Here is a 22,532-nt window from a genome sequence, read left to right as displayed (position 1 = left end):
ATATAAATCTAAGTAAAAGAAAAAATACTATAAAATATATAAATATAAAATAAATTAATTAATATAAGTAAATATAAAAATAATAAAGATTAAATTAAATTTAAAATAAATAAATAACACTTTAACTTTCTGAATCTTAAGAATGGTTTGTAGTAGCAGTTGGTACTATTTATTTGTTGTTCTTCAGTAAATATGAATCCAAATTTGCTTATCTGGGTCCCTTTTATTGAAAATGAGTACAGTAGGTCTGCCTACAGGGAACGGGGAATTACACACGCATATCTATATATACTTTACTGTTCTTTGTTACCATTGTTATATTGTCTCAAACAGATGCACTCAGTGAGAAAAAGCTATACACAGTATATATGTCATCGCCATAGTTAGCAGGCTGTTTGCCCACCAGCAGGACAATGAGCGGTCACATAAACTCCTCTTGACCCTCCTGTCTGTCCCCCAACCACACAGTCCAAGAGAGGGGGAGGATACAGAGAGAGAGAGAAAGACATTACCTGTGCAAAAACACTGTTTAGTAACACAGTGCTGTCATGGAAATAGAGTGGAGTGAGAGGTGGCATAGCCATTTCCTCTCGCTATCACCCCGCCCCAACAAGAGCAGGAGTTACAGTTCAGGAACTTCTGGCTGTACTCTACAAACCTCTGTGTCAGAAACGTGATTCAGAGAGAAAGAGAGAGAGAGACAGAGAGAGAGACAGAGAGAGAGACAGAGAGAGAGAGAAACCCCTCCCCAGAATCTCAGCATGTCACCTCATTAGTGAGAGCAGATGACGATTCAAAGGGGAGAAGGAGACAGGAGAGGTCACTACTACTGATCCAGTATATATTTTGTATTTGCTGGTATCAGCATATACTGCAGCTCCTTTTTCCACATCAGTTTACTTGACTGCTGGATGCTTCTTTTTATTTTCCTTTACATTTTGTAAGTTACAGAAACAAGTGGAGCAAACTAGAAGAGAACGAGAAGGAACCGCATCATCTAAATGTAAAGAGTTTTAGTAGTTTTAACATACAGATCTGGACAGTGTTTCCCTCTTCAGCACCATGGCGGGCAGGTGGAAGCTCCTGATACTGGGTGAGTCACATCTGTCATCCATTTACACTGGAGTTGGGATGGAAAATCAATCTGCTGAGAAAGTTTGTGCTCCAAAGAGGGGAAACTAACTGGCTGCAGTAGCCTGAAAACTTTTAATAATAGACATTTATATCTGTGAGTGTTTTCTGTTGAAATCTACTATGACATTTTAGACCAAAAACAGATGTGTATATGATACTTTTAGTATATAATGCACTATATACTGTAATTAAACATATGCATTTTAAAAAGCGGAGTTGATAAAGTTAATAATTGTCTAATAATAGTAAAATGTCATTATAGAGCACACTTAAAAACAGTTATTGTATGACACTTTTAGTATTTAACACACTATATACTGTAATTAAACATATGCATTTTAAAAAGCGGAGTTGATAAAGTTAATAATTGTCTAATAATAGTAAAATGTCATTATAGAGCACACTTAAAAACAGTTATTGTATGACACTTTTAGTATTTAACACACTATATACTGTAATTAAACAAATGTATTTTTAAAAGTGGGGTTAATAATTGTCTAATAATAGTCAAGTCTAAAATGTTTATAGTGCACTTAGATGTTGACCAACGTGCTTTACGGAGAATTTACATATGCAATCACATGATCAAAATAAATCAGTAACAGACAAAACTATTTTTATATAATAATGTGTATTTCTAAATTCCATGTTTTATTCCTTTTTTTAACAACCTTCCGCTGAGATAAAAATCTGCCAGCGAGTCTAACTGGCAAAAATTATAATAGTGAGAAAGTGTGACAGCGTCTGTGCAGCAGTCAGAGTGAAGCCTGAGTGTGGGAAAGAGCCTGAAGGAATTAGTAGAAAAGGAAGGAGAGTGATGCTGAACACAGCAGCTTTTCTTCAAACAGCTCACTATCTGGGCCCCGCTGCACAGAGGACCTCTGTTCTTCTGCTTTTAAAGTGATATTTATACACTATGAGCTCATCACGCAGCGCCCACGTTACTTGTCACCTCATGGTGCTCACAGGAAGGAACTTTGTGTGTTGCCATGGCACAACACAACATTGACAGATTCAAACTTGTGCAAACCACTGAAACATTTCATAATGTCATGATCGCAATCTTAGCAAGCTGCTTTTTTTTTATATCATCCTCCTGTCACCGGTTATGAATGTAATCGCAATGAACATCATGATATCCGCTGGCCAGAGAGATAAAAAAAAATAAGTTATCTCAAAACACTTTAGGGTGTTAGTTAAGTGTCCTTAAAATATCTACTGTATCTAAACAACAGTTTTTACTAGACACTATTTTCTTCCTAAGGTAAAATAAATAGTGAAACTGTTGACAGAGAGTTGTTTTCAAGTACAAAGTTCCTCCAATTTATTAGTGTTGCAGCAAATATATTCAACAAATATCGGTAACATTTCATTTTACCGCAAATTTCATGGTAATTAGGTGATAATTATCAAGTAACCTATTTGAAATTTCTTTGGAATTACTGCCAAATTACCCCAATATTTACCTCAACATTTATCGAAAATTACTTTATGATAAACATTATTTAATAATTATATTCCGCTATTTCCTAATAGCTGGTAATTTATTTAATACATTTCCAGGAAATTAATACAAAGTTAATTGATATTCTTTATTTCCATGTCTGCTAATAAATAAATAATAATTAGCAAATAACTTCTTTGAAATTTCTTTAAAAAACTCCCTGAATCATGACATTAGCTACCAGGTTACATTTGCGTAGACCATAAGTCACACAATGGTGAGATTTGTGCCTGATCAGAAGTGTCTTCTATTAGTTTTGGTTTTCCACCTCCGATGAAGAGCAGCCGCTTCTCAAGTCTAAGGGCCCTATTTTAACCATTATAAGCTATTTTAGCATATAATTATTAAATAATGTTTATAATAAAGTAATTTTCGATACATTTTGAGGTAAATATTTGGGTAATTTGGCAGTAATTCCAAAGAAATTTCAAATAGTTTACTTATTATCTCCTAATTACCATGAAATTTGCGGACCTGTAAAATGAAGTGTTACCTAAATATCTGCCTGGCTAGATACCACTATTGATAACTGGGAATATGCCTCTTTGTGATTTGAACGAACTGACCATTTAATTAATTAGTTAGCTGCATCTTTTAATGAGTAATAAAATAAAAAGAATACAAAACAACAGATTTCATGTATGTACCTGTAGGTATATGACAGATCTAATAAAGTTTAAGTTAGGGCTAGCAAAGTTAACACGATACTAACGCATTAACGCAAATTCGTTTTAACTCCATTCATTTCTTTAACGCATTAACGCAACTTGCAATTTTAGGTTGTAGCGGGCTCAGTTTTAAAGCTAGAGTGAAGATACTGGTATCATATGAAACTAGAAAATGAGTCCATTGATACCAACCATGTCATACTAGCTCGTTGCAAAGGAGGTTAAATAACGCTCCAAACTGATGCTAAATCTTGGCGAGGAAAAACTGTCATGGCCATTTTCAAAGGGGTCCCTTGACCTCTGACCTCAAGATATGTGAATGAAAATAGGTTCTATGGGTACCCACGAGTCTCCCCTTTACAGACATACCGACTTAATTACATGCAGTTTGGGGCAAGTCATAGTCAAGTCAGCACACTGACACACTGACAGCTGTTGTTGCCTGTTGGGCTGCAGTTTGCCATGTTATGATTTGAGCATTTTTGTATGCTAAATGCAGTACCTGTGAGGGTTTCTGGACAATATTTGTCAATATTTTGTGTTGTTAATTTATTTAAAGTACCATATAAGGTCCATTTTTATTAATTTGCGATTAACTATGGACAATCATGTGATTAATCGTGATTGAATAGTTTAATCGATTGACAGCCCTACAGTATACGTTTATGAATATACTGAATCCATTGTCTATACTCATAATGGGGGAAAAAAGGTAACTGGACTCTTTCTTCCTGTTTCCATATGCTGTACATTAAACCCATCTGGTGTCATTTAGGCGACCACAGAGCACTGACTATGCACTCTGAGGATTTAATGCTTTTTTTGTGCTTGTGCCACGCCGGCTGATGTTTCCTCATACATAGGAAGCTGAGCTCTGCGCCCATGTGTTGAATTATGGTGCAGATGCTGTTGGAACAATCTGAGGAAATGAGGGCAGAAAATGAGTGAATTTATCTTTTTCTGCAGAGCCTTTTTAAAAACTCAGAACATTTCTGGTGTTAGTTATGTGGTCAAACAGATCCTTAATGTTCTTAGCAGCATTGAAATACCTTAGAATGATTAAAAAAGAGAGTTAGTGTAGATTAATGTGTGCCAGGGTAGCAGATTAATGCTCAGAAGGTTTTGAACTTGCCGTCTGCTTGTTTTTCAGCTCTGCACCTCTCCGTCGTCGTGGTCCTGTCGAAAGCAGACTGCTCTAAGGGATTTAATTGGAAGAACGGAAAATGCACAGGTATGGAAAAACAACTTATTTTCACACATAACCCTCCACAGCATGTTGTGGCATGTGTGCATTTTTTGTCATAGATTGCTCATCTTTGCATTTAGAAATTAGAAACTGAAAATATATAATATGGTTTGCAAAATGATCCATGTGAAATCAAATACAAATTGCGTTTGAAATGTATTATCACCTAACTTTATTTTTGGTGTGAAAAGAGTCTTATTCGCATCTGTCTTTTTCACATTCATGTTTCCTTAATTAAGATGACGATGAATGTGCTGTTGACCAGGACTATCCTGATATGGATGGGATATGTGGACTGAACACCGTCTGTCGCAACACGATTGGCAGTTTCTACTGCCAATGTGAGGATGGTTTCGGGTCAACAACAGGGGCTCTGAACTTCTCAGCTGCAACAGGTGAAACGTGTTATGGTAAGTCTTCTTGTATATTGAATCAATCATAGCAGAGACTCTGTTTTACGGCTGCAATCATCTAAATATAATGTCCCGTCCTTATCTTTTGTTTTAAGACATCAACGAGTGCGTGAACGATAACGTCAACTGTGGACTCAATGCCAAATGTCAGAACTCAATTGGAAATTATTACTGCATTTGCGATATTGGATTCATTTCTACTACCGGAGTGGAAGGTTTTCACCAGGGTGACAACGTTACATGTAGAGGTAAGATGATTATCAGCAGTGGCGGAGTCAGGCTGTTTGAGGGGCATGGGTGAAAAAAAAAATAAGGGCACCAACTGCATGCGGTGGGGCACCAGGAAAGTTGTCTATATAGCTCTGCAATCATGTTTTCTCCACTTTAAGGGCAGCCTAGAGGGCACCTTATCATGTTTTCTCTACTGGAAGAGCATCTTAGAGGGTATTTTATCATGTTTTCTCCATTTTAAGGGCAGCCTAGAGGGCACCGCTTCACGTTTTCTCCACTTAATAGCTCATTAGAGGGCACTGCAACACATTTTCTCTACTGTAAGGGCACCCTAGAGGGCATTTTATCATGTTTTCTCCATTTAAGGGCACCCAAGAGGGCACATTATCATGTTTACTCCATTTAAGGGCAACCTACAGTAGAGGGCACTTCATTATGTTTTATCTACAGGGACATGATGTTCTCTATATGTGTTTATGATGAGAAACATTGGTGGTTTCATTTCTCAGCTGTTCTTGTATCTCTTCTTCCTGCTCATGTAGATATCGATGAATGTGAAGAGGAAGAGGTCTGTGGCCGGAACGCAGCATGCATCAACACACAAGGCAGTCATGACTGTGTCTGCCATGCTGGCTTTGGACTGAAATCTGGCAAATCAAAATTCTCTGGCAATCAGGAGCAATGTGAAGGTGAGCGCTATGACATGATACTGCAAAAATACTTGTGATTTTACTAGTCATACAAGTTATTTAATAAAGAGGACCTATTATGCTTTGGTGCTTTTTTCCTCTCCTTTAGTGTGTTATGTAGTTTTTTATGCATGTAAAAGGTCTGCAAAGTTACAAAGCCCAAAGTCCACACCAGTGGGCTACCTCTGGGTCTGAAAAGTGAAACAAATGTGGAAGTACCTTAAACTTGCATTCTTTAAAATAGCCAGCAGGGGGCGCCTCCTCTGGTTGTAAAAGAAGTCTGTTTGTATAGAAGTCTATGAGAAAATGAGCCTACTTCTCATTTGATTTATTACCGCAGTAAACATTGTAAACATGAGTTTATGGTCTCAATCACTAGTTTCAGGTCTTCTTACATACAGCATGATGTTCATTCAGTAAATTATGGTCCCGTTTAGAGTCAAATAGACCATAAAGCAGGGGATGCTTTAGGGTGTAGCTACCTTGTGATTGACAGGTCGCTACCATGGCGTTGTCCAGTCTGGGAGTTGTCCGAGTTTCCGTCGTAGAACTTAAACCAATTCACAGTCTGAAAATGTCTTATTCAGCGTTCGGTTGTGCTTAGCTCCACCTTCTCGTGTCACTTCTGGTTGCAAAAAAACAAGATAGCGACGGCCAAAATGCCAAACTCAAGGCTTTAAAACAGCAGTCCACAAACCAATGGGTGACGTCACGGTGACTACATCCACTTCTTATATACAGTCTATGGTCCACGCCAAAAGGGATTTACTCTCCCCCACAGAAACACTGCTCCTGAACTGCCTAAGACGCCTTGATTGAAGTCCCTCCTTTTCTTCTGTAACGTATCTGTATCTGTATCTGCACTTGGTGATGTCAACAAGTAACACATTTGCATAATATCTGCCTATTGGCTAGTTTGGCACGCCCTCAAACAAAGCTAGTTAGAGCGGAGCTGGAGCGGAGTCTGAAGAGTTTGGTTCGGTTGACCAATCACAACAGAGTGTGCCAGCTGACCAATCAGAGCAGACTGGGCTTTTCGGGAGTAGGAGGGGCTCAAACAGAGCGTTTCAGACAGAGGGTTCAAAGAGGTGCTGCAGCACAGCCGGTATAAGAAAAATAAAGTGTTTTTTGAACATTAAAGCATGTAAACATGTTCTAGTAGAAACCCAGAATACAAGTATGCACCTGAAAATGAGAATAATAGGTCCACTTTAATCACGTGACATTGTCTTGATGCTTGCACAGTGGTGTGATCTTTCAAGGAAATTGTCCCACAAAAGTGCAACAGAAAGTTTAAATAATGATTTAAGTTCTGACTGCTAGTTGATTTAGTGAATGGCCGTCCTGTGTTTTGGTTCTGTCTGGGCTGCTTTATGTTTTTTTATGCATTGTCTTTAAAAACCTATCAAGCACCATTTCTGGATATGAACGTCCAGGATATTTATTGTTCCATTAGCACTGACTGGAAACACACAGTGTAACCATTTTCCTCTCCCTGATTTGTTTCCATTTTAGACGTATGTATGATTGATAAGACAATCTGCGGAAATGGAACCTGCCACCGTGGAGCCAGCGGCCATTACTGTGCATGCCACGCAGGGTTCACTAACTATGGCAACAACGGGTCTCGCTGCACTGGTAAGAACAACATCCATCACTGAACCAGTGTTTGTTCAGTAACTATATAAACCGAGCGTTTTCATGATACCCTCATAATGTGAATGCTGTGGTCATCAGCAAGCACATTTATCGAAACAATACTTCCTGTTTCCTCAGCGCTAAACTGTGATGTGTTCAAAGATATGGACAATCTGCCAAAGGTACTATCATATCAGAAGTAGTGTTATCACAGCTTAACATAGATGTAAAATGTCTGTTGCCTCATACGTCTGTTTCGTTCTCCCCAAATCGCTCTTTCTAGAACTTTCCCGTTGTACATGATCTCGTGATGCAGTTGGAAAAAAGCTGTCTGAAGCCAACAAAGCTGGATGGAGAGGCCCTACTAACGGTATTTCTGCACATAAATGCATTGTGATTATACATAATTATTCCTCAGAACAAGCCCAGAAATAAGAAGTTCTGCCCCCTGCAAGCTCTGTCACATGGTGTTCAGATGTCTGTGCACAGCTATGTAGACTGTTTATGTTGACCTGAGGTGGTATGCAGCCTGAGAGTCTGACTCTGCCTCCTGTTTCTCCCTCTCCCCCTCCTCTCCTGTGGCTGTAGAGACTGTTGGCTGTGATCGACAAGCTCTTGTCCGGCGGAGCCTTCAATGACAACAGGATGGTCTCCACCTTTCTGGACTTGGTGGAGTACACTCTGAGGCTCATAGGACCTTTCATTGAGCCCCCCGGGACAAATAAATCCTCCACTCACACAGGTACAAAGACGATTTGGTGACGTTTACACTTCAACAGCTGGTACATTTCTCTTAACAGACAAGCAATGCATGTTGATAAAAATGTGTTCTTTGTATTTGGGTACAGAGCTGGAGCTGCTGGTAGATAAGGGGGCCGACTTGCCCCAGGGACCTGTGACGTTATCGTCTAAGCAAGCTCAGCTGGACATCCAGTTGGAGACAGCAGCTGGAGATCCCTCCTCTTACCCTGGTAATAGATCATAACTATAATTAACACTTTTGTGACCACTTTCATTAAAGAGTAACTAAACCCCAGAGTTTTGGATGAAGTGCCTCTACCCTGGAAATTAAGAACGTGAAGAAAGTATCAACATGGGCAGGAAAGATTTAGCCAATAGGTTATGAATTGGTTTTCAGCTGAAAAAAAAGTGGTTCGGGGGTTTAAGTTACTCTTTAAGATGTAGATGACTTACGTAATGTAATGAATATTCACCTAATTAATCCAGTGTTCTCCTGTTATGATTGTGAAAGGCTTTACAGCAGTGTCCTTGCTGAGTTATGCAAACCTGGAGGACTCTGCAGACGGCTTCTTTAGTGGGATGAAACCACCAGCGAACCACAGCTTTAAGATCAACTCTAAAGTCGTGACCGTCACTGTCAGTAACGGAGACACCAGCCACCTCAAAGAGCCAGTCAATCTGACTTTCTACCACCTCAAAAAGGTATGTAGCATCTAGTCTGTCATTAAGGATAATGAACTATCTCTGCAGGAAACACATTACTTCTATAATAGTCATTATCTTTATTTTGTTTCACAGTCGAATGAATCCAACCACACCTGTGTGTTCTGGGACTCGTCGGTGGACGGAGGGTCTTGGTCTGCTCGTGGCTGCAGCGTGGTGGAGTCCAAACCTGAATACACCGTGTGCTCCTGCAACCATCTGAGCAGCTTTGCTGTGCTCATGGCGCTCTATGACATAGAGGTTAAAACTCTCATGTTACATATATGATGATACATAGCAGATCGTGACAGAGTTTTTAGTTGAAGACTGTACTGTAATGTAAACGCTTCTCTCTCTCCAAACAGGACAAGTTTGAGTTGCAGATGATCACCTATGTGGGTCTGTCCCTTTCACTAATCTGCCTGTTCATCTGCATCCTGACCTTCTCGTTGATCCGATCCATCAAAAGCCCAAGAACCACCATCCACCTGCACCTCTGCATCAGCCTCTTCATCGCCACCGCTCTCTTCCTCGTAGGCATCTCTCGCACGGAGAGCAGGGTAAGTACTTCTGTAACAGCTTGAATACAGCAGAGGAATACATACTAAGTAACAGCACAGCTATTGAATGATTTATGTGGGTGCTGAAGAGTTATAAACAACAAATCAGCAAGTAGTTTCTCAGCATCCGTTGTCCCTTTTTTCACTGCTGTCATCGTGATCTTCATCTCCCTCCCTGCTGCATTAGGTCGGCTGTGCGGTGGTAGCAGGGCTGCTGCATTTCTTCTTCCTGGCAGCATTTTGCTGGATGTGTCTGGAGGGCATACAGCTCTTCAGGATGGTAGTCCTGGTCTTTAACACCAGCTTCAAACCCCTCTACATGATGGCAGGTGGCTATGGAGTCCCAGCTGTTATTGTCGCTATCTCTGCCTTAGCTAATGCCAAGGGATATGGTACCGAGAGACAGTAAGTTCCCCCCCACTGATGCTGATCTTGTTTTAACTTTAATTTATACCTGAATCTCAGGTTGTGTTGACAGTCTGCTCAATAAACTCTTGATATGCTTTGCAGTTGTTGGTTAAACCTGGAATTAATTTGGAGTTTCTTTGGCCCTGTCTGCGTCATCATCCTTGTGAGTAACAAAAGAGGGGGTTTTTTTGTAATAATTTATTGGAAGTAGGGCTGTCAGAGGAGGTTAAATAACGCACCAAACTTCCAAAACAAAACATTGTTTTGTGTTGGTAATTGATTTCCAATAAGAAATATATACATACATTTACATAAAGCAGCCTATTTGCCCACTCCCATGTTGAGTTTTAAATACTTGACAAATCTCCCTTTGAGGTACATTTTGAACAGATAAAAAAATGTTGATTAATTTGCAATTAACTGCAATTCACTATGGACAATCATGAGATTAATCGGGAATAAATATTTTCATCGATTGACAGCCCCAATTAGAGGTAAAATCTGATGTACAGAAACATATAAATAAAGCACAAATGTAAATGATTGTCCCTTCATATTTTGGTATTTTTCCCCCAAGCCCCCTTCCACTCAACACTCACTCATTGCTGACGCAAAATGGATAAAAAAATAAATTAAAAAAAAGAAAAAAAGAAAAAAAATGTAAATAAAATAAAGTACACACTGACAGTAATAACATTATAGGATAAATTCCAAACTACAGATATAATAGGCTGATAAACTTTACATTTCTTGCTTCAAACAAATTGTGTTCAGTTGTTTCAAGTACCAAAGAATCATTAGGATGAAAAAAAAGTCCTAAAATTGACTACAGTGCTTTTTTTTTTTAAACTCATCACCTGTTGTGTTTCAGGTAAACATCGTCTTCTTTCTCATCACTGTGTGGAAGTTGGCTCAGAAGTTCTCAAGTTTAAACCCGGACATGGACAATCTGCAGAAAATAAAGTAAGTCACAAGCTGCCTACAACATCAGTCACACATCGGCTGTATATGTGTGTAAATATGGGAGCATACTGTATAATTCCCCTAATAAAGTCAACTACTTCCTGTTAAAGTGCCTCATATTTGACCTGTGTGTGTCTTTGTCGCTCCCTGCAGGGCGTTCACCATCACTGCAGTGGCTCAGCTGTGCCTGTTGGGCATCATGTGGATCTTTGGTTGCTTCCAGTTTGAGGAAGGCACGATAGTCTCGTCTTACCTGTTCACCATCTTCGGCAGCTTTCAGGGCGTTATGCTCTTTGTCATGCACTGTCTGTTCTCTAAACAGGTTAGTCGAGCTTCTCTCAAAAACAAAAAAAGCTCTGCTGCTTTTTGTTCTGGTGTCATAACTCAGTTTGTATTCTAATTGTAGGTGAGGGATGAATATGGAAACATCCTGTTCAGGTTCCGTGCACCTCGGAAGAAGAGATACACAGGATTCCCTTCCTCGCACACCAGCGAAGCGAAGGTAGAATGAAATGAAACTGTATTATCCAATAATGTTGCAGTCAGCACTCACTCATTTCATCAGAATGAAACATAGAAATGTGCGAATTAAATGTGATACATTATGATATTTATTAATATTTATTTGGCTACCATATCTATTTAGTTTCAACATTTTTATTGATGTGTGTATAATGTAAAAAGGGCACCACAATCAATACTGAAAAAATATACAAAACACAAAGGGAATTTAACGATGACAAAGAAAGAAAGAAAAACAAAAACACAATGAACCAATAGAACAACCCCCCACCCGTGCCTGTCAAGCCCCCCCTTGAAAATAATAATAATAACAATGAAAATAAATATATAAATAAAATAGGTAAATAGATCAATTAAATAATATAATCTAAATGAAATAAAATGAATAGATAACTACCTTAAACAAAAACATATAATAAAAATAACATAAATAATAATAAAAAAAATAAAAAATTATACAATTAACAATAATTTAATTTGTCATTATTATTATTAATAATAAGAATAAGAATAAGAATCTTTAAGGATGAAAAAAAAAGAAAACACAATGAACCAATCGAACAACCCACCACCCGTGCCTGTCAAGCCCTCCCTTGAAAATAATAACAATAACAACGAAAATAAATAAAATAGGTAAATAGATGAATTAAATTATATAAATCTAAATGAAATAAAATTAATAGATAAATACTTTAAACCTTAAAAATTAAATGCAAAATACAATTAACAATACAATTAATAATAATTAAATTTATTATTATTATTATTATTATTATTATTATCATAATAATAGTAATCATGTTTAAAATAGATAAATAGATAAATAAATTAACCCAAGTGACCATAAGGATTTTGTAAGATTACCAAACATACTTTTGTGATAGATTCCCGACGGCATATGTTCATAACCGATGTTATGACAATTAAGGTCCTAATCTGGTGGGGTTACACACAAGTTCTGAAAATAAGTCAAAAACCCATAGTACCATATCTATTTTCATATTATCTAAAGGAGGTTAGAAAAAGTACCTATTGTCAAATAAGAGATGCCAAGTGCTCAGCGACCAAGCAACAATTAAATTAAATCAAACATAGTTCAACTTTTGATCTGTAATTAGATTGCATAAGAGACTTAATGCGGTTAAGTTTAATCTGGAAACCTTCCAAAAGCAAACACATAACTCTTCCAGGGTTTGACGATGACGAGGTATCATAGGAGATGTGAAGTGAAGTGTGTCAGAGCGCAGCCTTCCCTGATAATGAAAGAGTACTGAAAGTGTCTGTCGTGACTGATGGGCTTGTCTCTCCCCTCTGTGACCCTCAGGCATCAAGGAGCACCCAGGACACGGGAGAGTCTCGCATCTGAGGAGCTAAACAGTGACGTGGGAGCAATGTCTGATTTATTCCCTGGAGACTGCAGACACACTGCCAACTGCTGCCCTCCCATTTGTGGTCAATGCACCAGTTTGCTTCACTGCAACATGTTGTAAATAGTACCCTTCTTTACCTTTTGGTTATTGTATTTGAAGCTATTTAAGATAGAACTGTTGACGGTTATAATTTAATACAAATTAAGAATGTTTTTATATATTCAAGCAAAGCTTTTAAAGGGATATTTTGGGTGTTTTAAAGTAGAGTTGTATAAGATACATATCCATAGTCAGTGTATTACCTACAGTAGATGACCGTCGGCACACTCCCAGTTTGGAGAAACAGACAGGAGTTACCGCACAGAATCAAAGCAATGTACTGTTGTGGACCATACGGCAGCAAAACGTGTTTTAGCCCCCATATTGAAACCCTCACCTAAAAAATCAATATCAGTTTAAGTGTACGCTATATTTAGAATATTTTTACCGGTTTACCTTGCCGTGAGACAGCCCTTTTCGTCGGGTAACTGAAGCCGTTGTATCTATCTATGCTCTCGCCAAAGCCACCAGACTCCATTGCAAAATCCTGTAGTTTTACCTCGTAGAACATGGGAGTTGCCGGTCTTCCGTTGCCTCAATCTGGTAGTTTGTTTGTGTTACTGTGTAACTTTGATGAATCTGAACTAACCAAAGTCACACAATAACACAAACTAACTGACCGATCGAGGAAGCGGTAGACCAGCAACTCCGTGTTCTGTGAGGTAAAACTACTGATTTTTTCAATGGAGTCTGGTTGCTTGGCGAGAGCATAGATAACGGCTTCAACGTAACATAGACTGTATAGCTGTCTGATGGCAAGGTAAACCAATGAAAATATTTAAAATATAGCGTACACTTAAACTGATATAGATTTTGTTTTTGGGTGAGCCTTTCTTTTAGGTGGCTAAAAAGCGTTTTTCTGCCGGCCCCGTCCACAGCAGTACATTCCTTTGCATCTGTGCGGTAACTTCTGTCTGCTTCTCCAAACTGGGGGCGTGCCGACCGTCATCTACTGTAAGTACCTCATTCAACCCCACTTCAAAACACCTGAACTATCCCTTTAAGATGACCCTTGACTAAGGCGCATAGTGTGCTTTACTTTCATGCACAGAACTTCACTCCTTTTGGAAAAATAATCTTCAAATCTTTAGACTTTTTCATATGTGGAAAAAAGGACCAAAATATCAAAGTGATTGATAATTTTATGACAACCTGTTTTATCAGGTGCATCTAATATGGCTTGTCATGTCATCCAGGTACTCTATTCAACAGCAAAGACAATCTGAAAGACATTTCTGAGGCAAGCACTTCTTTCTCTAGAACTTCTCCTCCATATTTGAATATTATCTAAATATGACCAACAAAAAGAAGGACAATTATGAGACAGAAATAGATTTTAAATGTATTTTTTGTGTATATATTGCATTCCTGCTCCTTTCAGCATGCTGTAACGTGTTATATGTATTATATTGAATTATTTTTTATTTACCCAGTTTCAAAACTTGAATGTTCAAAGATAACTTTTATTATTATTGTCTATTAGAATATTAGTACTGTTGTAAGCACTGGTTTTAGCACAAGTTTGGTGTAAATAATTATCTTTTTTTCCGTATTTCCGATTTACATTTTCTGTCTTTCAAAGTTTGAATTATTTAAAATGGTGTTTCAATACTTTTCATGCCTCTCCTGGAAGCTTTAAATTTATTAAATATTCTGATATATCTCATATTTAAGGGCTCCGTGTGAAGGTCTTCCCACCACTTGCCTGGATTTATTTTTATTTAAAATATATAATAAATTAATTTTGAACATCTGAAGGATGGCTTTTTCCCTCGGATGTTCAAAAACTAATTTATTCTTTTATTTATTTATTCTTTTACTTTAAAGTTCTTGATGTCGGAGCCCGGATTTAGCAGAAATAGCAACAAGAGCAAACAGAAACTCATCGCCAAACTCATGCAATGATATTATCTTCATTTGAGATGAGATAAGATAATCTTTTATTAGTCCCACAGCGGGGAAGTTTGCAGGATTACAGCAGCAAAGGGGACAAACAACAAGAAGCGTCAGTAAAGAACAAGATATAATAAATAAAAAGTAAGCAATAAAAATGTAATAATATGTAAACAGTAAAAAATGTAATACAAATATAAAATATATACAAATATAGCAGTAAAAAATATAGTAGTACACAGACATTATTGCACATGAAATATGAAATGTTGATATAGTACAGGATATGGGTATTGCACAGTGTTATACATCTTCATGTCATGTACATTTCACTCATCCGGCCGGTCGACTTAAAAGCCGAAAACACTCCTACATACAGAGGAAATAGAAGATTATCTCCTCTTCCTTCCTGTTTGTGATGCAGACACGATGGTCTCAAAAACAACTTCGAAGTCTCAAAATTGGTGCTTGAATTTTAACGAGCAAACAAACTTGAAATAGTCCTAAAAACATCATCTTTCAGAACAGATCTGTAACATTTACAAACCTTGGTGGAGTCATTGCTGGTTAATCTTTCATGCATTTGTACCAGAAACCCTTGAGGCACCTCATCATCATCATCATCACACACTATCAAACTCCTCTGATGTCCCTCTCTGCGCTTCACTGTGTGTTTATGTGACTGGTGATAATCGTCATGTAGAAGAGAATTTGAGAAAGTAAATAAGAAGCAATACCTGACTGTTTTTTTCACTGTTGAATTATTCAGCTATAGCACTGGATCAATACCACAGAATGAAAGTGATGGCTGAGATCACCTCTGGTAGAAATGATCAGCAGAGGAGGAATAGATGGAAGGACCACATCCAGATGGGGAAAGCGGATGGAAAATGCAGATCCGGCACGTAGAGATAAAATAGCTGCCAAACCTCTGGAGAGAGAGAGAGAGAGAGAGAAAGAGCCAGACCAGGGAGAAGGAGAATCTATCAGAAAGGCAGGAGAAAAGAAAGGGAGGAGGAGGAGGAGAGCTAATGATTGTGAATAATAGTGATTAGTACTGAACGCCAGGCAGCTCTGCGGACGAGAGAGACGTATTCGTATTCTCTTTCATTTACTCTGAGCCATCCCAAATAATCCACAGAGTCATCTGAAGGTAAGTTTCATTTATTATTCAGAACCATTTCAGGTAATTTGCTTAATAGATGGAAGCAAATTAGTCTAAGGGAAAGTGAATCTCTAAAGGATTTCTCCTTGATTTCAGCTATTTAATCCACTTTCATTTTCAGTGAGAGCTCGTATGAATGAGCTTCGTATTAGGCTCTGTCAGTTCTCCAGTTCTTCTACAGTATATTCAAACTGCAATTTAGTCTTCCTCACTCAAGAATTTCAAATATAGGCTTTCAAATATTGGCTCATATAGGCTTTCTGATGAACTAAACTATTCGTACTGATCATATCTGACTATAATTGAGCCTTCCGTCTTGTAAGGACTGAACACAAGTGTGCACACACACTCACACACACTCATACATACATATATTTTATTTATTTAGTTTCTGCTTGATTTATGTTGCTTACTTTATGTTTGCTTTTGCATTTTATGTTTGCTTGTTTGTTTACTTTTGTTGATTATATGACTTTTGTATTTGCTTATTATAATACTTATTGAGCTGAAATTCCTTCACATTCCTTTTAATCTCACCTGAACAACTTCTTTTCTTTTGTTGTGTTTCTGCTGCTTTGTCTTATTGTGCGAACAAATATATCTCAAGAATCTCAAGTTGTGAGGAGTCAAAGAGAGATTCAGACATCCTGATACCTATATTTGAGGCAGAAAAAAGCACTAACCCTGAAGTCAGCTGGCCAGTCCTTTATTATGCCTGACTTGTTGATAAATGTTTCGTTCTGTTTAAGGAACAGAGTAAAAGAAGAATTAAACAAGAGCCGTGATGTTTGAGAAAAGATATCCAGTATCTGTCTGAAGAATTTCCATGGTAAATTATATCATGGTTGACAAGACAACTTTCTTTTGTTACAACATCCTCTCAATCCTCAATAAAACCCCTGGATTACTTTTAATCGTGCAGTTCCTCTGTCGGAAGCTTCCTCACACTCTCCAGGGAAAATGCTTCTCTCTGTGTGAAGTACGCAGACTACTGATGCCGTACGAGAGAGAGGTAACAGAAAGAAATGCAAATACTTTGTAGAGATTTTTTTTTTTAAAGATGACAAAACAAACTGACTGCTTGAGTTACTGACAGGTTTCAAGATCCAAAGGATTCTGTTGGCCGTCTCAGCAGAAGATGGAAGGGAAGATTGATTTTAGGGTCGTGTCTAAAAGGGAGCCCGCAAATTGCTAAATCTGATCTGCAAAAACTTGCAAAACTTCTTGTGAGACTCGCTACCCGACGACCTATCCTGACCTTAACTATTCAAGGTCAATGCCTAACCTTAAACATCTCGCGAGAGTTCCACAGTTTGTTGGCTCCCTGCTACCCAATTTTAGCTGCAGTTTTGACTTCCTTCTTGTTTTCTTATATAATATATACACATCAGCTCCTGGAACCTCTTCTAAGATTTCTATCACGTATAGCTACTAAGAAAGTCTGTGCACATCACTGCTGAGAATCAATTGACCTGTTAGGAATATCAAGCCTCGTGTCTCAATTCTGAAGAAGAGCCTGGTGCTCGAAACGTTACAGCAATAAAACTCCTCCTATAACAGGAGCTATCTGTTTTAATGATGCATGATGTATCACACAAGGATGAAAACTGCTAATGCACATCGGTGGCACGTCCTGCTGGTTCAGGTTTAATGATATCAAATATCAGGTAGCAGAACAAATACAAGACTGTTGCTGCCAACGTTTGCTGTTTAAAATCATCTGTGAGTTTAGTTTCTCTTCAGGTTTGCTTCAAAGCCTCTTACTGTACATGGTGATTAGCTCAAAAAAGAGATGAGTGATTCTAAGTTATTATGGAGTTCACAGTTTAAAACCCAAACTCTCTCTTTCTATCACAGACAAACTGAGGCACACGGATGAAGGCAGTTTGGCCAAAACCAAAATACTAGTACCTGACATAGAGTAATGAGTTAGGACAGTGGTTTCCAACCTTTTTGGCTTGTGACCCCTTAAAATAAAGCAGTGTTAAACCCACTGCAGTAATCTCTGAGTAGCTTTTTTATTTTTATTTTTGTCATTTTATTTTATTTATATATATATTCTTTAAAATAATAATTATTAAAAGTAGTATTTTATTTATTTATATTTTATTTTTATTTATTTTATTATTTTTCTTTTCCTATCTATTTACCAGTTTTCTATTTCCTTTATCTCTCAACTTATTTTTTCTGTTACTATTAAGGTGTATTATAGATACTTTCTCTGTATTGTCCTTCATTTTAACTTTATTTATCCATAATTTAGAATATATTTTCTGTGGTCGGTTGTGGTTTCCTATGTGTTTCTTGTGTGAGCAGACGGATGTGTTGTGAGTGTTGTTGGACAAAACAAATTATTTTCACTGTACAGCTGCTGTTTAATTCATTATTGATAATCAGTAAAAAAAAAAAGACCTTTGAAAGAAAATAAAGCAGCCTTCACTTGCGGCCCCTTGTCGCAGATTCAGAAGTCTATGAATTTCTCAGATTGTCTGATTTGAATAAATGTTTGAGACCCAAAGAGGTAAAGCAAAATCACAAAGAATAAATCATTGAGTTCGGGAACCAGCCAAGCGAGGAGTCATATAAATAAATAAATAAATAAGCAAGGTAGGTTTATGGCAGATGAGACATCTGAAGGGTGGAAAGCAAATGAGTTGAAAAGAAGAACATTTTGTGAAACAGTCGTACACAATGTCTGGTCTGAGAGCCGGTTGTGCAAACCAAATAAAATCAGCAGAAATGACACAAGTTCCCCACATTTCCACACCACAAATGGCAGTAAAGTTCATTAACAGTTTGACAATCCTCTCCTTGGAGCATCGGCTGCACATTATGTTCTGTATTTAAACCTGACCTGCGGCCTTTCTCGTGTGTCTCGCTACATATCTTTCCACCCTCTGTGACAATCCTTAAAATATCCTACAAATATGACACACTGCAATAAATGTTTCATATACATTGTCCATGAGCAGCCACGTTTTTTAAAGTTTGCATTTGTGAGAATGGATCTATTTGTGTACTCCAAGCAAGCACGACACTGTGAAAAGACTCGTTTCATCCACTCTTCATATTATTCTTCATATCATTGTCTGGGCAGTAGTAGCTCTTCTAATTCAGCTCTAAATCCAAAGTGTCACTTGTTGTAATCAGTGTTTGAGTGGCCCAGAGAAACATGTATCATAGCATTCACTAGTACACGGTTTAGCATTTAAGACTTCTCTGTTGTCCTGCTGTCGATGAATTACTTGAGAGACCTTTTAGTCCTGACCCCCATTAGGGGTCACCAAAGCTTCACAGGGGGTCTTGAATTTAAATCATGTATGACAACTTTAAAAATATGTATATACAATTGACCTATAATCTCAGGATTTCATTCATTGCTGTGAGGAAAAAGTATTTATTAAATTTTAAAGTTTGGATTATTATCTAAGGGCACAGTGATGACCTGAACATAAGTTATCTTCCCTCTGCTAAACAGCCTCGTCCTGCAGTAGAAAAGTACGCCGTTAAAACAATCAAAGAGCTGATAGAACAATACCAAGCGTCAGGGGGAAGAAAACACTGAATTTGGAAAAAAAAGAAGCCTACTAAGTATGTATAAAAAAAATACATGATACAGACAGAGAAATGTATGAAAAGTTCCTAAAAATAACATGAAAACTCATCTCTGATGAAATATTCACAGGAAATAATCTGCTCAAAATTCATTCAAATCACTCGTTTTACACAAACCTCCTGCTGTTATTGTGTTTCCTATTTGGGTTAATTGTACAGTTTATCAGTTGTTCTGTACTGTTATTGTTATGCGTTGAATATAATATGAAATATCCATAAAATATGAAAAGGGGTCCCTATAGGAAAAAGGTTGGGAACCATTGGACATCAGAAGAGGATGACATGAAAACAGCTAAAAATGATCTCTCAGCGGCTTTGTTTGAACTAATGGCAGTATTTTAATCTGTAATTCTCTGTAGATGACACTGAAGATGAGGATGTCATCTATACTCATGACGTCATTTTCTAGCTCTTCCACGCCATCCATCCTCCACCAGAACCTGAAGATCAACTCCTCTGAACAGCCGGGTCCCTGGCTGAACAGCAGCGCCTGGCCGTCCGTCAAATCTCCAAATTTAGGGATGTCCTGCTTCACTATGATATTTGGCGCCGTCTCCAACCTCACGGCTCTGGGCATCCTGGCTAAGTCCCGCGTCCGATTTCGCCGCCAATCCAAAGCACCGTTTCTGCTACTAACAGTGGTTTTGCTTTTGGCTGACCTTGCGGGTCATGTGATCCCAGGCGCCTTTGCTTTGTATCTGCACATGGACCAGAGGAAGCCCACCAAAGAGTTCTGTCAGATATTTGGGGCGAGTATGGTGTTTTTTGGGTTATGTCCTTTGCTACTGGGTTGTGCCATGGCAGTGGAGCGCTGCGTGGCCATCACACAGCCCTTCTTCCACGCCGCTATGATCACATTGGGTCATGTGTGGCGAGTTGTGTTATTTCTGTCCTCTCTTGCACTTGTGCTTGCTGTTCTACCTTTCTTTGCGGTGGGGACTTACACTACCCAGTTTCCTGGGACATGGTGTTTCTTGCCCATCCATGGTCCACGGTCTACAGCAGACACCAACCTGGCTCTGGCCTTCTCCTGTCTGGGCCTCGCTGCGCTCACTCTTTCTCTACTCTGCAACATCCTGAGTGGCCTGGCGTTGCTGCAGGCCAGAATGAAGGCCCACAATGTTGATACTGAATCAGCAGCTCGCTGCACTCGTCGTGCCTCGTCTTCCTCCTTGTTTTGGTCGTTGGATGTGGAGATGATGGTGCAACTGGCTGTGATCACTGTGGTTTCCTGTGTATGCTGGAGCCCATTTCTCGTGAGTACTACTCTTTTAGATTGCAGAATTTGTTTCTAGAATCATTCCACCTTTAAAGAGGACCTATTATGCTTTTTCCCTTACCTTTAGTGTGTTATATAGTTTTAGTGCATGTAAAAGGTGTGCAAAGTTACTAAGCCCTCTCCTCTACAGAAACGCTGCTCCTGAACTGCCTTAAACGCCTTGCTTGAAATCCCGCCTTTTCTTCCGTAACGGGGTGATGTCACCAGGTAACACATTTGCATAATAGAGCGGCGAAGTCCCGCCACTTCCGGTGGACATCATTTTGGCGAGAGACAAATATTTTTTTTATCCCATTTGAAGTGCGCTATGATGTTTGTGAATTGAAAAGATAATTTTTCAAGTCAAGAAAGTTTTTCGTAGTATCATTTAATTTTGTGTGAAACTGCTCAGTGAACTACATATCTTGTCTCGCACTATGTACGTCACCAACAATAGCTAGCTAACTAACTAACTTAGCTATGACAACGCACAAAGGAAACGTTATCTTACCAGATGTGACTTGAAATCACTTTTTTTCTCGCAATATTACGACTTTTTTCATGAAATATCTTGACTTTATTCTCGAAATGTGGCCGTAATACTCTGTCGTACTGCAGCACGGCCGGTATGAGAAAAATAAAGCGTTTTTGCACATTAAATCATGTAAACCTATTCTAGTCGAAACCAAAAATACAAGTATGCACCTGAAAATGAGCATAATGCGTCCTCTTTAAGAATACTGTAGATGATAAAGTAAACCTCATGCGTTTATTGTGTGTGTCTCCTTCAATATAGATCCACATTCTTGTGATGCAGTTCAACCAAAGAACCTCAGCCCACGAGAAAGACGGGTTCGTTCTGCTGGGTTTACGTATGGCTGCCTGGAATCAGATCCTGGACCCTTGGGTTTACATCTTACTGAGGAGGGCAGTGCTTTTCAGAGTTTTCTGTGCTTTTTACACACAGAGAAACACAGTGACAGAAAACAGGTCCTCCTGTGCAGACAGAAACAGGCAGGCCTTCAGTCTGCAATGACCCATGTTGCACTTGAGACTTTTTGAAATAAATTATGTGAAAAAACGTTGCTGTGTTACTTTCAACTTGGTGAGGAGGGTCATATTGAGCCAAGCCAAGAGCAGCAGTATGTGAATGTGGGATGGGAACAGACTAGTGATGTGTTGGTCACGAACGAGCCGGTTCATTGAGCCGGCTCTTTTAAGTGAACGATAAGAGCCGGCTCCTGTCCGAGAGCCTTTTTTTTTTTTTTCTTTAATTAATTCAAGGCAGAATGATAGGACGATCTCCTCCGCACCACGGGCACTCCATGCACTGACTGTGACTGAATGTTGTGTTAATGACGTCCGTGCGACCAATCAGGTGATGACAGACAAGGATCATTTCATCAGGCAGGGAGGGGCAGGGGTGTGCGGCGCGCTGGCAGTCTACAGGTACAGAGCAGGAGGAAGAGGAGGAGAGAAAGAGAGAGGAGTGCGGTGCGCGAATTGCAGACAAGATGAGTGACAGTCGGAAACGAATCAGCATGTAAAATTATGATATTCTGGAAATTATAAGGTTTAGTATAATTATATTGAATAATTTAAGTGATGTATGTGCACACATACTAATCATAGGTCAAAACAGTGCTAAATTTGGCTGAATTATAAAAGGCAGAAGTGGTAAAACGAAGAGCTGTGTGGGAGCCCAAAGAGCCG

At 38.6% G+C, this 22,532-nt stretch overlaps 2 protein-coding genes across 7 annotated transcripts in view; both read left to right on the top strand.

Annotated features, from left to right (window-relative positions):
* The window catches only part of LOC119501663 (adhesion G protein-coupled receptor E2-like), a 213,824-nt gene extending 200,268 nt beyond the window's left edge, over positions 1 to 13,556 (top strand). For 4 of the 6 annotated variants that reach the window (XM_037792191.1, XM_037792189.1, XM_037792192.1 and 1 more), the window contains exons 3-20: positions 4,457 to 4,537; positions 4,792 to 4,962; positions 5,061 to 5,213; positions 5,739 to 5,885; positions 7,401 to 7,523; positions 7,662 to 7,705; positions 7,807 to 7,893; positions 8,112 to 8,265; positions 8,372 to 8,494; positions 8,776 to 8,966; positions 9,063 to 9,227; positions 9,332 to 9,526; positions 9,714 to 9,931; positions 10,037 to 10,097; positions 10,806 to 10,897; positions 11,051 to 11,219; positions 11,304 to 11,399; positions 12,744 to 13,556. In XM_037792191.1, coding sequence (XP_037648119.1) covers positions 4,830 to 4,962; positions 5,061 to 5,213; positions 5,739 to 5,885; positions 7,401 to 7,523; positions 7,662 to 7,705; positions 7,807 to 7,893; positions 8,112 to 8,265; positions 8,372 to 8,494; positions 8,776 to 8,966; positions 9,063 to 9,227; positions 9,332 to 9,526; positions 9,714 to 9,931; positions 10,037 to 10,097; positions 10,806 to 10,897; positions 11,051 to 11,219; positions 11,304 to 11,399; positions 12,744 to 12,785 — 2,193 coding nt within the window. In that variant the 5' untranslated portion in view covers positions 4,457 to 4,537; positions 4,792 to 4,829 and the 3' untranslated portion in view covers positions 12,786 to 13,556. Of the gene's footprint in view, positions 1 to 719; positions 1,094 to 4,456; positions 4,538 to 4,791; positions 4,963 to 5,060; positions 5,214 to 5,738; positions 5,886 to 7,400; positions 7,524 to 7,661; positions 7,706 to 7,806; positions 7,894 to 8,111; positions 8,266 to 8,371; positions 8,495 to 8,775; positions 8,967 to 9,062; positions 9,228 to 9,331; positions 9,527 to 9,713; positions 9,932 to 10,036; positions 10,098 to 10,805; positions 10,898 to 11,050; positions 11,220 to 11,303; positions 11,400 to 12,743 lie in introns of those variants that run through there. The other 2 variants (XM_037792188.1, XM_037792193.1) reach the window with 2 other exon arrangements.
* Positions 13,557 to 13,648: 92 nt separating this feature from the next.
* On the top strand, positions 13,649 to 22,354 carry ptger1c (prostaglandin E receptor 1c (subtype EP1)). Its single transcript, XM_037791093.1, has 3 exons — positions 13,649 to 15,934; positions 19,921 to 20,817; positions 21,616 to 22,354. The coding sequence occupies exons 2-3, from the start codon at positions 19,921 to 19,923 to the stop codon at positions 21,853 to 21,855; spliced, it is 1,137 nt and encodes a 378-aa protein (XP_037647021.1). The 5' UTR covers positions 13,649 to 15,934; the 3' UTR covers positions 21,856 to 22,354.
* Positions 22,355 to 22,532: the final 178 nt, after the last annotated feature.

The sequence above is a fragment of the Sebastes umbrosus genome, chromosome 14 (genome assembly GCF_015220745.1).
Source record: "Sebastes umbrosus isolate fSebUmb1 chromosome 14, fSebUmb1.pri, whole genome shotgun sequence".
NCBI lineage: Eukaryota > Metazoa > Chordata > Actinopteri > Perciformes > Sebastidae > Sebastes > Sebastes umbrosus.
Note: the sequence above shows the minus strand (reverse complement) of the source record. Positions and strands in the feature narration are given on the sequence as shown.

Coding starts and splice junctions, on each gene's coding strand:
- ptger1c (XM_037791093.1), top strand. CDS start 19,921: ATGACACTGAAGATGAGGATGTCATCTATACTCATGACGTCATTTTCT. Junction 20,818..21,615: donor TATGCTGGAGCCCATTTCTC/GTGAGTACTACT, acceptor CCTTCAATATAG/ATCCACATTCTTGTGATGCA.